The sequence below is a fragment of the Venturia canescens genome, chromosome 7 (assembly GCF_019457755.1).
Source record: "Venturia canescens isolate UGA chromosome 7, ASM1945775v1, whole genome shotgun sequence".
Taxonomy (NCBI): Eukaryota; Metazoa; Arthropoda; class Insecta; order Hymenoptera; family Ichneumonidae; genus Venturia; species Venturia canescens.
The window spans coordinates 3,177,452-3,191,818 of record NC_057427.1 but is presented as its reverse complement, the minus strand read 5'-3'; the positions used below and the strand labels follow the sequence as shown (position 1 = coordinate 3,191,818).

At 43.9% G+C, this 14,367-nt stretch overlaps 2 protein-coding genes across 7 annotated transcripts in view; one reads left to right on the top strand and one right to left on the bottom strand.

The window, feature by feature from the left end:
* The window catches only part of LOC122413629 (cytosolic carboxypeptidase 1-like), a 32,585-nt gene that overhangs the window by 8,119 nt on the left and 10,099 nt on the right, over positions 1 to 14,367 (bottom strand). The window lies entirely within an intron of this gene.
* LOC122413631 (uncharacterized) lies at positions 421 to 14,315 on the top strand. 3 transcript variants are annotated; one of them, XM_043424098.1, is made up of 7 exons: positions 421 to 1,082; positions 1,216 to 2,834; positions 2,919 to 3,196; positions 6,835 to 7,264; positions 10,998 to 11,355; positions 11,477 to 11,632; positions 12,514 to 14,315. In XM_043424098.1, the coding sequence occupies exons 4-7, from the start codon at positions 6,949 to 6,951 to the stop codon at positions 13,379 to 13,381; spliced, it is 1,698 nt and encodes a 565-aa protein (XP_043280033.1). In that variant the 5' UTR covers positions 421 to 1,082; positions 1,216 to 2,834; positions 2,919 to 3,196; positions 6,835 to 6,948; the 3' UTR covers positions 13,382 to 14,315. The 3 variants fall into 3 exon arrangements, with proteins under 3 accessions (XP_043280033.1, XP_043280034.1, XP_043280035.1); XM_043424099.1 differs by having other exon boundaries at positions 2,919 to 3,262; XM_043424100.1 differs by lacking the exon at positions 421 to 1,082 and having other exon boundaries at positions 1,196 to 2,834.

Below are 14,367 nucleotides of genomic sequence, written 5' to 3'. Positions count from 1 at the left end.
GGGGTTCGCCCGGAGGGGAAGAGAAAAGGTCGCGGAGTCGGAAAGTCAAAGAGGGCGTGTTTGTGTGGACAGTTTGTGTTGATTTGAGGAGGGGAGTCGGGAGGATCGGTCGTTCGTTAGGGAACGAAAGTCGGAAATATCCGTATCATCGTATTCTGGGCTACGGAGAGTCGCCGGAGAGAGATCGGCTCGAGCGGCACGTTCGGAGAGTTCTCTGTTTCTGAGAATAACAAAAAGACGAAAGGGGGTGGGGAGAGAGAGAGAGAGAGGAAGAGCGAGGAAGAAAGAATACGAGCGTCGGGGGCGCCTCCGGAAAAAGCGAGTAGGCCGAGAGCGACGCGTAGCTACTAAAAAGAGAGCAGAAGGGAGGAGAGCGCGGGGTTTCTTGCTTCCCTCGATCGTAAAGCAAAATCCTTGGGCAACGGGAGAGAAGAAGGAGAAGAAGAGCAACGAGGAGGGAACGTCGTCCCTTTCTTCGTCGTGATTTTCGCTCGTCGGAGCGCCCTCTGGATGCCCTAATACGAACCACTCTTATTCGTTCGGCGACAGCTCCTCTCTTCACCCTTTTCTCAAGATTTTCTTATTTTCATCTCTCAACGCCGATAATATATAAATATAAAAGTAGCCCGGATTATTTTATAACGGATATGAATTGTCTGCGCAGGTTTCGGACGCTGTGGAATCTCTGGCGAAGAGGACTGATGGCCCGAAGAGTGCTCGATTCGCCGGCGAGTCTGCTCTCGTAGATCTTCAACGAAGTAGCCACGCATCGTTCTAAGAATATCTCTGAATTCGCCTCCAGGACTCTACGCTCCTTCGCGATCCCTTCCTCTTCATCTTGCTCTCGGAGAGTCGGAGATTCCGAAGCAGGAGCAGAGGAGCTCGCGAAACCTGAATGATGCGATCCCGCGATCATCCACTTGAGATAAATCAACGATCGATCACTCGGAGTCTCTCCCGAGCGAGGCGAGACATCGATATTGGACGGGGTTCGAGATCACGCAGCCCAACCGAGGATTTATAACGATAGCCATATAATTACGGAACTACAAAGCACCGCGCGCGCTTTCGCTGCAGCTCCGGTGGAGTATTTAATGAAAGAATGTTATCATTCGATGCTCCCTTTTTGTCGATCTCACTATTGAATAATTACGCGCGCGCGCGCGCGATAACTTTGGAATGAAAAAAGAAAAACTGATTGAGCCTATTTTGCAGGAACGACGGAGAGACGGGACGATTAAAACGCGGAGGAATTCAAGACGCGCTCGGCCGAGTGACTCATTGACAAAAGTCCGAAAAATAAGGAGGCTGCGGGTGAAAAAAAGGAATCGATTCGAAAATACCAGGAAATTCTATTATAGCGAAGATATACGAGTTTTTGAGAGACGGCTCGGAGGGTGAGCGAGTTGACCCTGAACAAACGAAGCTGTTCCGAAGAAAGGTATACACACGAGTGGAGGAACCGTAAAAAATCGTAAAAGAGTGGACGCACTGTGGCACACACACACACACACACAGGAGGGGCGATGAGGGAGAGGAGCCGAGACCCCTTAAGCTTTCGCGGTAGACGACTCGGCGTAATCCGAGAAAAAAGTCGCCGACTGAATTTTCGTTTTGCAACGTCTCGTAAAAGAAAAGAAAAGAAAAAAGTCAAAGAAAGGGAGGCAACGAAAAGCAGAAAGAACTCGTGGCTATTTGAGAATGAGCGTGATCTTCGGGTTGGAAAATTGCGAAAGTGCTCCGCAAGAATTTGCGCTTGTTCAACTGCCCACGAGGCTTTCGCTCCCCATAATCATTCGCAACGCTCGACTCGCCTGAACGCCGCTCCGCGGAGGGTTGAAACTCCCTTATTATCTCATTTCTGTTCGAACTCTCTCGTTCTCTTATAATTGCGACACGTTGATATACAAAGGAGCGATTGACGCGAAGGATAAATCGTTCGGGAGTGCAAAGCGGAGGCAAAGCGAAGAAACTTTGAAGCAACGTTTCCCCACAGGATTTCGGTCACCCGGCGATGAAACGATCGGAAATTCAAAGATTATAGAAAAATCATGATGCACCGCTCGCAATTCGTAAATTTGATCGATCCTCCAAAGCGGTCTTTATCTCGCTAAATTTACGTTCTCGGTAATGATTGAAAATGATGGTGTAAAATAATTGAGAGAAAAAGAGGCGTTTGAGAATGGAAAAAAGGTATTTGGCGGATCGTTGATCGACTCCGCGGTATCGCTGGCCGGAGTGGAATTCTTTGAGGGAACGCCGTCCACACGCGTGGTCACGTGAAAAAAGTAAAAATCACGAGGGAAAAACAAAAGCATTGAAGTATAAATACCGGAGTGGCGGCTCTCGGGGCACGTATATAACTAGAGTAAGAAGCGCCCTTTCTAAATATAGCGCGGACAAAGTACGAGCACTCGCGAGGGCGGTCAGCGAGGCTCTCGAGTATGTAAGTTACCGGGAGAGGTGGGCTCGGTGGAGTAAACAGTCCTAGTGAGTGGATTTAACTCCTTTCGCGTGAGCGTGGGTGGTCCTCGGGACTCTCGATGGGAGATGCATCGATGCGTCCTACCGGTGCATGTAATCGAGACACGTGAAACGAGACCGTGAAAGAAACGAGTATAAATAAAAGGAGATTGACGGGTTTCTCTCTCGCTCGCTCGCACTCGCTTTGGCTCTCAACGCCGCATATACGAGGTGTCCAAACACGGTTTGTCAATACTCCGGAGCCTGCCATCTGCGTTCCAAATTCCAAGTAGAGAGGTCTGATTGAAATGTCGAAAAATGTGGATTTTTCGAGAACAAATTTTTCCGGATAAGGCAGAGCAATTTTCCAGGTTTTTACGACTCTTCGAAGCTCGAAATAATCGCAATCGAAATATCGCACTATTCATTTATCACTCGCTTTATCAACATTTCAGGTTGCTGATCCATTTATTATGATTGCGGAGCGAGAGGAGGAAACTCGGTGCTGCGCGTGGACAGATCGCGAGGAATGTACACCTACATCGGAGCAACTTAAACTCCGCAAAGGCAAAGCGTCCCGGCGCTGCATTTCGATCGCAATGCAGTTCCCGCACTAGCGTGATAGAACGTGACATTGACGCAACGACCACCTGTCCACGAGCCACACGTTTTCTGCGTGTGCTTCTTTATATACGTACACGAGACGATTTTATACTCGGAGAAGCAAAAAGGCGTAAGGAACGTTTACTTTCTATACGAAACCGTACGAGTTATGGCGAATCGTTTCAGACCTAACGAGGCAAGTATTTGTGGTCTGTCTCCGCGTGCACCCTCTTCTCCTTGCCTTTTCCTCCTTTTCTTCCTCTCTCGCTCGCTCGTGCTCTCTGCACGCACCAATAGTCCTCGTAAATGGAACTCGTATGGACGTACATAATCGTCTATACCAAAGAACCGATCGACCTTGCCTCCGCAATTTTTACCCTCGCGACAGAAAACCGTCTCTCAACCCCTTTCGACTACCATTTATTTAGGACTCGTCTTTACCACGGGAGAATATGTACGAGGCTTTTTCCTCTTCTTGTCGAAAGATATTGATTTTTTGACAAATTTATTCGTTCGTCAATTCCAATGGCAATTTTAATCGGATTTTTTTCCAATTCCATCCTTCCGAACAGGCTTTTGTCTCCAATATCGATAAAAATTTTTAATTCCCTTGTTTCAAAATGTAAAACATTATTTAAAACGTTATTTTCGATGTTACGAGATTCGTTTATCTCGAAATAGTAAAATTCTCGTTTACTTTTAGTTTGAGGTAAAATATATTGAAAAAAATCTGAAGATTACTGTATCGATAAGAGTTTACGTCCCAGCGATATGCGTTTTTGCTCGTATACCGGCTCCTGTTAATCCATACAGCCCGGCGCGCGGTGAAAATGGTTGTTCCTTTAATTTGCTGCGAGTCGTTGTTGATGCCCGTAGCTAAAAGAGGATTCCACAGAGTCTTCTCTACTCTGTCTCTGCGTATTCTGGGCAAATTTGCGGGACGATGCCGTCGGCGTGTTCCTCACGAAGAAAGAGCAAAAGTAGTTTAGTTATATAGGGCCTTACATAGCGTGAGAGGAAGGTGAGGGTGCTCCATTCTCTCTCTCTCTCTCTCTCTCTCTCACTCGTTCTTTCTCTTTTCCTCTTTCCTCCATCTTTTTCTCCACATGGCTTGAAATAGACCTGGACCGTCGAGGCTTCCCCCCGTAGGATCGCTCTCGAGAAGAACGAGAGAAGAGAGATCAGAAGAACGATCGCGCGAACAGGAACGAGCGGCGGTCCAGCCAGTCTTCTTCTTCATCCCCTCCTTCGCCTTCTCTCTCTCCCTCTCTTTCTTCTTCTTGTGCCTCTTGGCGGCGCTTGCTATTACCCTTTGCTTCCTTTTTTTCATTCTTACTCTCAGATACAAATAATAAAAATAAATTTGAAAAAATCCGTACACAGACGAAAGATAAAGAAGGAAAAAAACAAAGTCGCTCGCGTCGTTGAGAAGTTGCTTCTAGGCGACCATTCGTGTTTGCACGAATCGTCGTGGAGGAAAAAAAAGAAATCTCCGCGTTGTTGTTGTTGTTGTTGTTGTTGTTGTTGTTGGGAAAATTATTGAATCGCAGGTGATATTTCGTCGAGAATTTTTTCATGAAAATCAAACAGAAATATCATCTTTTTGAAACTGAACCGCCGCCTCTAATTAAGCTTTTGCTCTCCACTGCACACGTACACATTATTTTCTCCGTCAGTCTCGAACCTCTAACGTTTAATCTTCGTGCAGCTACCGTATGGAAATTCACGGTCCCTTCGACCTTCTTCCCACACTATTATACCTCCTCTCCGCATCTCTCTCTCTCTCTCTCTCTCTATACATTTATATTCTGGCTTTACATACATCTCTGCTTCTTCGACCGCGAAGCAGCACCGGAGGCACTCGCTCGATTAGAGGGATAAAAATACAAGCTTCGGAAATTTCTCGCATAGATATCGCTCCTGCAGAGAGAATCGCATCCCCCGAGGGCACGATTGTCGTGTTTTGGTCTCTGCCTCCAGAACAATCCGAGAGTATCCCGATGAGCTTCGACTTCAACTGAGAGTTCGTCGAACTTGAAAATCGACGTGCACACATCTATCGACGAGCTGATTGAACGGATGAGAAAGATTTTCTAAAGAAAATTACATTCTCTCTCAATGATCAGTGAAAAGTGACGAAATCGAAATGAAAAAGTTTGGAAAGGTTCCTCATTAAGCTTATTTTCACCTACTAAATTCCTCGGTGGTGCACACACAGCTTTCATTCTTTCACTCTTCATCTCGTAATTCCTTCTCGTTTTGCGGCTTTTTCGCGTGTGTATAATCACGAAAGAGTAGTCGGACGAATGTCGCGAGGGGACGAGAGTTCACGATCCTCCGCACCGATCGGAGAGGCGCGCATAAAAGTATGGGACTTTTCATAGCAAACGGATTTTCCATCGGTTCCTTTCGATTTATGACCTCTTGAATGTGAGCCAAAATGATTTATTCAGCAAACCGATTTCATCGAATGATCTCTACTTTACTTGAGTTAGGAAATAATCGAATTTGCATGATTAAAATTAATTAAGGAGTCATAAAAGTCTGCCGTGAAAAGTAAATTTTCAATTTTTAAGAATTTACAATCAATTTTTATTGATCAGCTGAATAATTCGTGTCAACGTTGCTCCGTCAACGCGAATAGGTGAAAAAATCGAAAAATCAATGTTCCGTAACGAGGACGAGGCGGAAGGCATGTTCGGCGTGAAATTTCTCGTATACAAAATAGCGTGGAACGGCGCATACGTGAAAAGGGTATAAAGGCTCCTAACCCTAAGCCCTTGTGAAAAAGGTTGTTTCTCTCTCGCTCAGTGTGACTCTAATAAATTGGCGTCATGTTTTATCTGCGGGCTTACGAGATAAGTTATGTGGGTAGTGTATACAGGGCTTGATTGCATCGTGTGTTATAACACGAGAGAGATACGTAAAAGTTCTTTTTACGAATCGCGACGAAACGATCGTCGAGTTATTGTACCCGGCGTTGAATTATTGCGTACGAAATTTTTCATTCCGTTTTTACCGCAGGTTAAATGCCTCGGGCGTAACATCTTTTCTGTATTATCAAAAACAAAAAGAAGCATGAAAAAGAGGTGTCGTTTCGTTATGGGGATGAAATCAGCGAGATGAAAAAGCTAGAATTTCATAGGCGATGTTTATGGGGACCGAGAGAGAATAAGAAAAAGGAAGAGAGAGATAGCAAGATTGAGGGAGGATGAAAGAGCCAAGAGGATGAGGCGATAGGCGATCTTGCCTCGAAAACGAATAAAACAAAGCTCGAGCCTCGGAGGAGAGATCCCATCGACCACCATACTACCCACAGCCTCGAGTATATACAAATTTTTAAATATACGTTCAAGCGGTACGCGTGTATGTGGACGAATAATAAATTACTTAGGACATTGCTATACGACCTGTCGACGTGAAAATTCATTATTCTTATTTCGTTCAATCATCGCCGGTCTAAATTAAAATTTTATCTACCCAACGAAATATGAAGTCGAGACTTATCGTTGGGGAATTCTATTCTTCGATGCTTTTCATTTTTACAACATTTTCAAATGAGCTAATAATTATATCAAGAAAATGAATGACCGCTGTGAATAATCGGCGAATAAAAAAGTGTTAATCGCAGAGCGTCGACGCGTATCCGCGTGATTTTTTTTTATCACAGTCGTCTATCATCTCTCATTTTCTGTCTCTCTTTTTCACACCCTTTTTTCTTCTCCTGCATTCCATCTTCGTTAATATTCTCCGTGTTGTTTCTCACAGTGTGAATCATCTCGGAGAAGAGAGGAAGGCTGACGGAACGTCGTCGTCGTTGACGACGACGATGCTGGGCACGAAGAAGACGAAGAAGAAGAAGAAGAAGAGCGACCAGCGAAGATGTACTGTGGCGCCCCCCTCTCCCAGCTGGTATCGCTTGGGCAGAAGACTCTTAAGGGCGTCCACGAGGCTACGCGAGGCCAGTCCGAGAACGCGAAGCTCAACTCTAACATCCGGTGTTCCGAACGGGGAAAACGGAAGTCGATTTTACGATCGAGAACACTCTGTCCATTCACATACGATTATTTTGTCTATCTGTCTATCGGAGAATCGTCGCAGGAGATTCGAATCGACTTTGACAACAAATTTACACACATTCTTATCGTCATGAAGATCTGCGTTCTTTTGCTCGCCGTTCTCGCCGCCTTTGCGTCAGGTTAGTCGTGAAATTTTCTTTTCTTCGAGTTATCTTCTTGTCATCGACGTTTTCAATTATTTTCGACTGTCGACAGACCTCTTGGTCGTTTCAGAGGAAGTTTTTCCACCTCGAAATATCCGAGAGTCCGTATGGAAATTTCTCCCAGCAAATTTAGTCCTCTGATCAATTTATTTTTTATTGGGACAACGAATTTTATATCGTTTGCCACGATTTGTAGATCCGACAGAAAACTTACTTTCTCAATGCAGTATTTTCGTGTCCTCATCCATAATTTTCACAAATACAATTCTCAATCGTTCTTTGCCCTTCGACGCTCCTCGCGTCGAGAATTCAATCCGTAAATTAAGTGAATTGAGGATTGACGCGTGTACATACGGAGCTACGACAGAGAGAGGAGAATTCGCTCTCCGCATCTCTTCTTGTCAACAATCTTTATATATATTTATGTGTCCATTAGACGTCGGTTATTGCTCGGTCTATCTGGCTTCGTCTCGTCCAAACTCGACGTCAAGTTCCACGCTGAATGAACCATCCGAAAGCATTTTCATTAGCAACACTCGATATGATTTTTCGAAAAATTATTTCACATTTCCAACAATTATTTTACAATAAGCTGACTAATGCGAAGAACGTGATCGCTTTTCCTTACAACTTTCGAGACGATCGTCGATCGTCAAAAAGCTTGCCATTTCTCGATGGATCATTAATCGCTTTTTTATTTGAGCTGAGAGACGCGAGTCCGACCAACCCCTTCGATTACAGCGGCTGTATCGTCTCTGCAGTATAATTATTGTACAGCTATACAGACATATTTATGGTACTTCAAGAAGAAGAAGAAGACATTTCAAGGTCTCGGGGTCGTTTACCACCTGCACTTACAGGCTTACAAAATTGCTTACTCCCATAACAGCAGAGAGACGGAGTAAGAGAGCGATAGGGAAGGTGGGGGGGGGGGGGGGGGGGAGAATTTATCAAAAGATGTGCGTGAAAACCGTCGCGAGGAAAAAATTCTCAAAATCATGGTCTCGAGAGTAGAAAGAGTATCCGAAAATTGCAACGACCTTTCACGGTTCGAATGCAACTTGGAAAATGATTACGAAATAAAAATTTCGTGTCTGAGAATTATAGTGCTGAAATATCGAATGAAATTTGCAAGAAAAAAAGTCTTAAACTCGCACGAAAAATGTGCAAGAGCTTACGAAGAATGGCACGGGTTCAACGAACCTTGACCAGTCTCGTCTCCGGTCTGTCCGTAGAGAGTACGAACTTCCGGGGTGAGCGAAAAATGAAATGACACGAGACTCGTTTGCAACGGCGCGATCGATCCTACATAATAATGGGACGAGTAATACAGTTCGATATTGACTTGTTGAATGGAATATCGAGCGTAAATTGGCAAAGAAACCGTTGGGTCTGATGACACTCGCGGTATGGGTACGTAGACTCGGAATGGGAAGCGAGAAATACTGTCGAGGAATGCCTGATTGGAGGTTGACTGATTTATCGATTATTGATGCGGGAATTATGCTCGTGGGAAGTCAACATTTTTTGACTCAACGTCAATCAATTGACGGATATTCAATTGGCCAACGAGAAATGAGACATTTTAAAATAAAAATGTCTTTAAGGAGTTTCGGTACAGAAGTCTAAATATTAAGAAATTGATCAAATTTGGTGATAATGTTCTTCAACATCAAGTGCGAAAACACAAATTTTTTCAAAATTTTCTTCTACCTCGTTATCGAGTAATTACGCATTAAAGCAGATTTCTTATGCCCGGAATGTATACTTATATATATGGAAACGCTATGCTTATACACGTGAACTTTAGTGATCAATTACTCGATAACTGTGTAGAAGAAAAATCTTAAATAATTTGTATAGTCAAATTTGGCACTAAAGAATATGTTCACCAAATTTTATAAAATTCTAAACTTTTTGAAATTTTTTATGTTTTTAGCATGGTTTAGCATGGCAACATTGTATCGCCTGTACCGAAACTCCTTAAAAATGTTTTTTAGTTTGAGTGACCAAAAAGAGAATTCAACGTGGAAAAAACGTCGAGAAAATCGGACGTCCAATCATTCGAAATTCCAGTTGCATTTCTTTTTTTTTCGTCACTTCTCATTTCATTTCGTACTACAAAGTTTGGACTTTCGGAACGTTCGAAGCCTCTCTCTGTCGTCAAGGAGAATTGTTGAAGCGAATGCTCGTCGGAAACATTTCTCTCAGTCGAATGGTGAACGTGCCTCGGAGTGACAATCGTTCTGAGCCCTCTCTCTCGCTCTCGCTCTTCGAGCTTCACTCTTCGAGGCTCGAGGTTGTGCGTTATTTCACACTCGTCATGTGCGAGCCGCTTCCTTCCTATGTATATAATTTCCTTCCGTCGTGTCAAAGAGAAAAAAGGCTCCCGCCCTCTCAGGTGTCTCGACGAGCCGGAGCTCGGCAAACGTAAAAAGTTTTGCAAACATTTTCAAAATTCTTCCTTCGTCAATGGTGAAAAATGTTTTTCTCCCTGCTAGTCTCACGCCAATTAGCTGATTTATCGACAAGCGATCTTCGTTCGTCGACGAAATTGCATTAAAGCGAAAAAATTAATATCCACAAATTGGGCTCGTTTACTTGAGCTCGTTTTTCATGTTTCGGCCCTTTTTCATTATTCTCGAATCCCCCACGTCGTACCTAAGCAACGTGGGTGGTGATTCTGTATTAAATTTCGTCGTGCCTCGGTTCCTGTGGCGTTCCCCGCTATTCCTACATCTCCCTTTTTTATTGTCCCTCTCGATCTTCGTTGCAGTATATCATTAAAAAAGGTCTCTTGCTTCTGGCGGCAATAAACTTTGCGTCAGAATCTGATATCTCGAGAGCGAGAGTGTGAAATTTTCATTTCCTTCGTCCGGTAGAGTACGGGAGAGCGTGTGTTAGGGGCCCCTTGAAATTTTATAGCCCATGACGGAGCTGGCTACCCGTTCCTAGAGTGCCAAATTTCGTCTCAACTCGAATGCCCATCGTTGGAGTACGAACAAAAAATTGTTGCTAAATCAAAACAAAATAAGAATTTTATCACTGCGGGACGGAGCAATTAATCGTAAGGTTCTTATCTTTCAACCTCGATAATATTTACCCTGTAAATTCCTCGGGAGACCTCGGGAGATTCACACCGTAAAGAGGAAAAATAAAAATGAGACCTTTACGAGCACCACGAACGATACGGAAAGTTCTAATGAAGTACGAAAAAAGGGGAATGTAGAAGAATTTCAGAGGCATGAATAACTAAACGAAACTCATTTATGCTTTTTCGGTTATGCTCCTTTTCTTTCTTACAGAAATGAAAATGTGGCCGAGGATGAAGAAAAGGAAGCGAGATAAATGATAGTGGAAGGGTGCTGCTCGTGCACCTACTCAAACACACCGGATATATAAATAATTCATGTAGCATCGTCTCTCTTCTCTCTCTCTTCGCTCTGTTCTCTCAACCGTTTGCTCGAGTCAACACAGAGCCACATAAATGCATGTAAAAGTTATTTTGCTCATGCCGGATTGAGAATCGTTAAAGTGTTCGTTCAATTCGATGAAATTATTTATAGAAAGAAAATTTTGTTGTAAATTTTATTGGAACGATTCGATGGAGAAGAGGGGCGACTTTTAGCCTTTAGTTTGTCGGATAAATAAGCGAAAGACGATGATACAGAATTGAAGAATAAAAATGAAAATGTTTCTTTACATACAGGCCAGAGGATAACGACGATCCAGCTCGACGGAGTGCAGTACTTCATTTCGCGAATGAATCCCTACAGCCCCGAGTTGAACTACTTCTTGGCGTATCAATATTGCCGATCGCTCGGACTCCAATTGGCGTCCTTCGAAACTAAGGAAAAAGCTGACACGTTGACGCAATATCTGAGAAACGCGGGCTACACGAAATACGATTTTTGGACGTCCGGCAACCATCTTGGCACGGATATGTTCCTCTGGATGAGCACGGGATTACCGTTCAATGGCACTTTTGATTACATGCTGAGGAGGACTGGAAACAGGGCTGTCGAAGTTCCACCTGGCACGGAACCCCAGAGGGTAGCCCGCGAGAGGTAAACTCGTCGCAAGTTGCTCTCACATTGACACTTTTTATCCACCGTACGTCAACTTTTTCGATATCGTTCGCTAAACTAATACATTTTTTTATTGCTTTCACGAATTCGTTGAACACAGCGCTGACAGCGGGAGCGCGGACGGCTGCGTCGCAATGGTCGCGCCGAATCTTGCGTGGGAAGCTCAAGATTGCGGTCGCATAAAGGATTTCATATGCGAGCAGACGCGATGCTATTACTACAATTACGGAAGCATACCAGTATCGGCGACACAGGGGTAAGAGGTGAGACATTTACCCGACCGTACAAGACAACCATCATTTCGTAAAAGTAAAATAAAACAAAGAAAATTCAAGCAAACGAAAGAAAATATGAGCAAAAAGGAAAGGCGTGCGCCTTAGCCTTCAACGATTGCCAATTAGTTTTGCTTCAACGTACACAGTTTGAATTGTTCTCACCGTAAATCAGTAGTGGTGATTATCGAGTTTAAAAGCTTCTTTGAATATCACGTAGTCGAACTCACACGTTCGAAAGAGACGGTTCAAAAATACTTGGGCTTGTGGACATTGACGGATATACTGCTCTTCACTAAAACACTTTACGTGACTATTGTTTTCCTTCGTTCAAGATAAATCGATGGGGCATTCCATTCGAGGTAAATGAAAACTCCAGAATTTCGTATTTCGCACACTTCTTTCATCCTCGTACAAATTTTCTGGTGAAAACCAGATTTTTTTTGAAATATTTTTCCGATCCTGACTCAGCCGAAAATGCCCGATTGATTTATCGAATGATTTCATTTGACTAAAACTAATTGGATTAGCCCGGTGAAGCGCTTGGATAAATCGATATTTTTATAATTAACAAGACTAACACTTTGACAGTTGGACGATGGTATATTTGACTAACGAATTTCGTTTGATCCGGAGATACGAGAAATTTGTTGTGCCATAATCGGGTAAAGCGGGGGAGACTCGATTGAAGGGAATGCGATGAGAATGTTTTGAACAACGAAAAATCGAGTAATAGCATTCGGTATTGGGACGATTTAACAACAAATTTTGGGGATCCTCCAAACGAAGAAAAGAAAGGTCGACAAAGTTGAAGACTCGTTCTGAGTATGTCCGGAAACGACGGATTTGGTTTATCCGATTACAGAAATCGAAGGCCTTATCTGACGACGACGACCTCACCGAACAATGACATAGACGAGGACCATGTGACGAACAAGGAAGGCGAGAACAGAGGAGAAGCGGAGGAGCCGGTGGTGGAGGAGACATCGAGTTTCGAGGAGAGTCACAGCGATGCGAACGACCTCGAGGACGAGGAGACTGCGAGTACGGGATCGTTGAATAACGAGAGAATACCGGAAGATCCGATAGTAGGAAGATTGATGAGCGGAGCTTCGAGCCTCGGTGGGGAAGTAACATCGGTTAAATCTTCATCGAGTATTGGCTCGAACGAAGAGGCTGAGAAGAAAATAAATCCGGAAGAGAGCGACGGGGAGGAAGAGGAGCGTAAAGTGAGCATCGAAGTGGCTAAATCGACACGTCCGGATGACATTCCTGACATAACGAGTCTCTTTACCGACGGGCCAATCGTGCCTCGAAAAGAAACCGTTTTCGACGGCCTCGAGACTCACGAAATACGCTCCTCATCGAGATCAAACACTCGTGGCAAATTGGAGCATCGAGAAATTCCGGAGGGCAGTTTAACCGAGGAAAAAAACGCCGACGAATCGGTTGCCGGCGCAGGATCATCCGAGCAGGAAAGCCATACGATCGGACCTTACGACTCGGTACAAGAGGATTACGTTAACGATCAGCCGGACGAAGATCCCACGAGTGATACAGCCTCCGTCTCTTCTTCGTTAGGAAACGGAGCTACCGGTATATCTGGCAATGAGAAAGAACAACAACAGCAGGACGAAGACTCGAGCACGTTTCTTCCCGAGGCCGAGCCTGACTACAGGTACAACATGAAGTGGCGTTCAATGGGCAAAGTATTAGACCCTCCGTCCAATTAATCGAATTATATAATTCACGACATTATGTAATTTCGTTATTAAGTATTATTATATTGTAATACCAGCAATATTGCGTCTCTTATCGGCGGTTACGGTTACGATACCAACCAATTGTTTGGAGAATACACACCTTCCGGATTTTAATGATCTACTGCCGAGTCGAATTGACATCGCGGTGCGAATGAGAATGCGTGTATGTGGAGATTGTGCGTGTACGATTAAGAACATTTTTCTTTCGTGATTATTTCAATAAGTTTACGATGTCCTACGTTTTATGAGTCATCGTTTCCACGGTCCCCCCCTCAACGTTGTGCTTCTCTCACGATGAAGTAAAGAATGAGCGAAACGACGTATCTCGTGTTCGTAAATAACCGGAGGACCGGAGAACCGTTTCGATCTTTGCATCCCGTTGGAACTCCGTGATTGTCATTTAATCCGCAATTGTTTGAATTTTTCAAGCGTGTTTTCGGGGGATTTTGGTATTTCGATTCGACCGAAGTGCCGAATTTCCATGAGAAAGGGATTTTGTAGTATTTCGAGGATGCAAAAATCGAGGCTTCTCCGCAAGCCGATTTCTTGGCCCATTGGCTCAATGCAGAAGCGAAGAATACGCGCGCAAGACGAAATGTTGCATGGGCTGTTCGAAGGGAAGGAACACGCTGCGGAATTCGCGAGCAACGTTTCTGTCATCCACGCGCATTCGAGCATTATTTGAAGAATCTTTATCTCGGGAGAGAAGAACGACGAAAATGGTCAAAATAAATAAATACGCGACGCTAAACTCTCTTAACGATTAAGCAAACCAGCCCAACCATATTCTGTATGTTTTTTTTTCTCTTAAGTACATAATGCTGTTTGATTAATCCTCGGTGTGAATGGACACGAATAAACAAATCGTACGATAGATCATCAATAAAGTAGATTTCACGAGAAACCTTGAACTCTTTGTTCTAGAACATTCCAAGCGCTTTAATAATCTCAAGCTA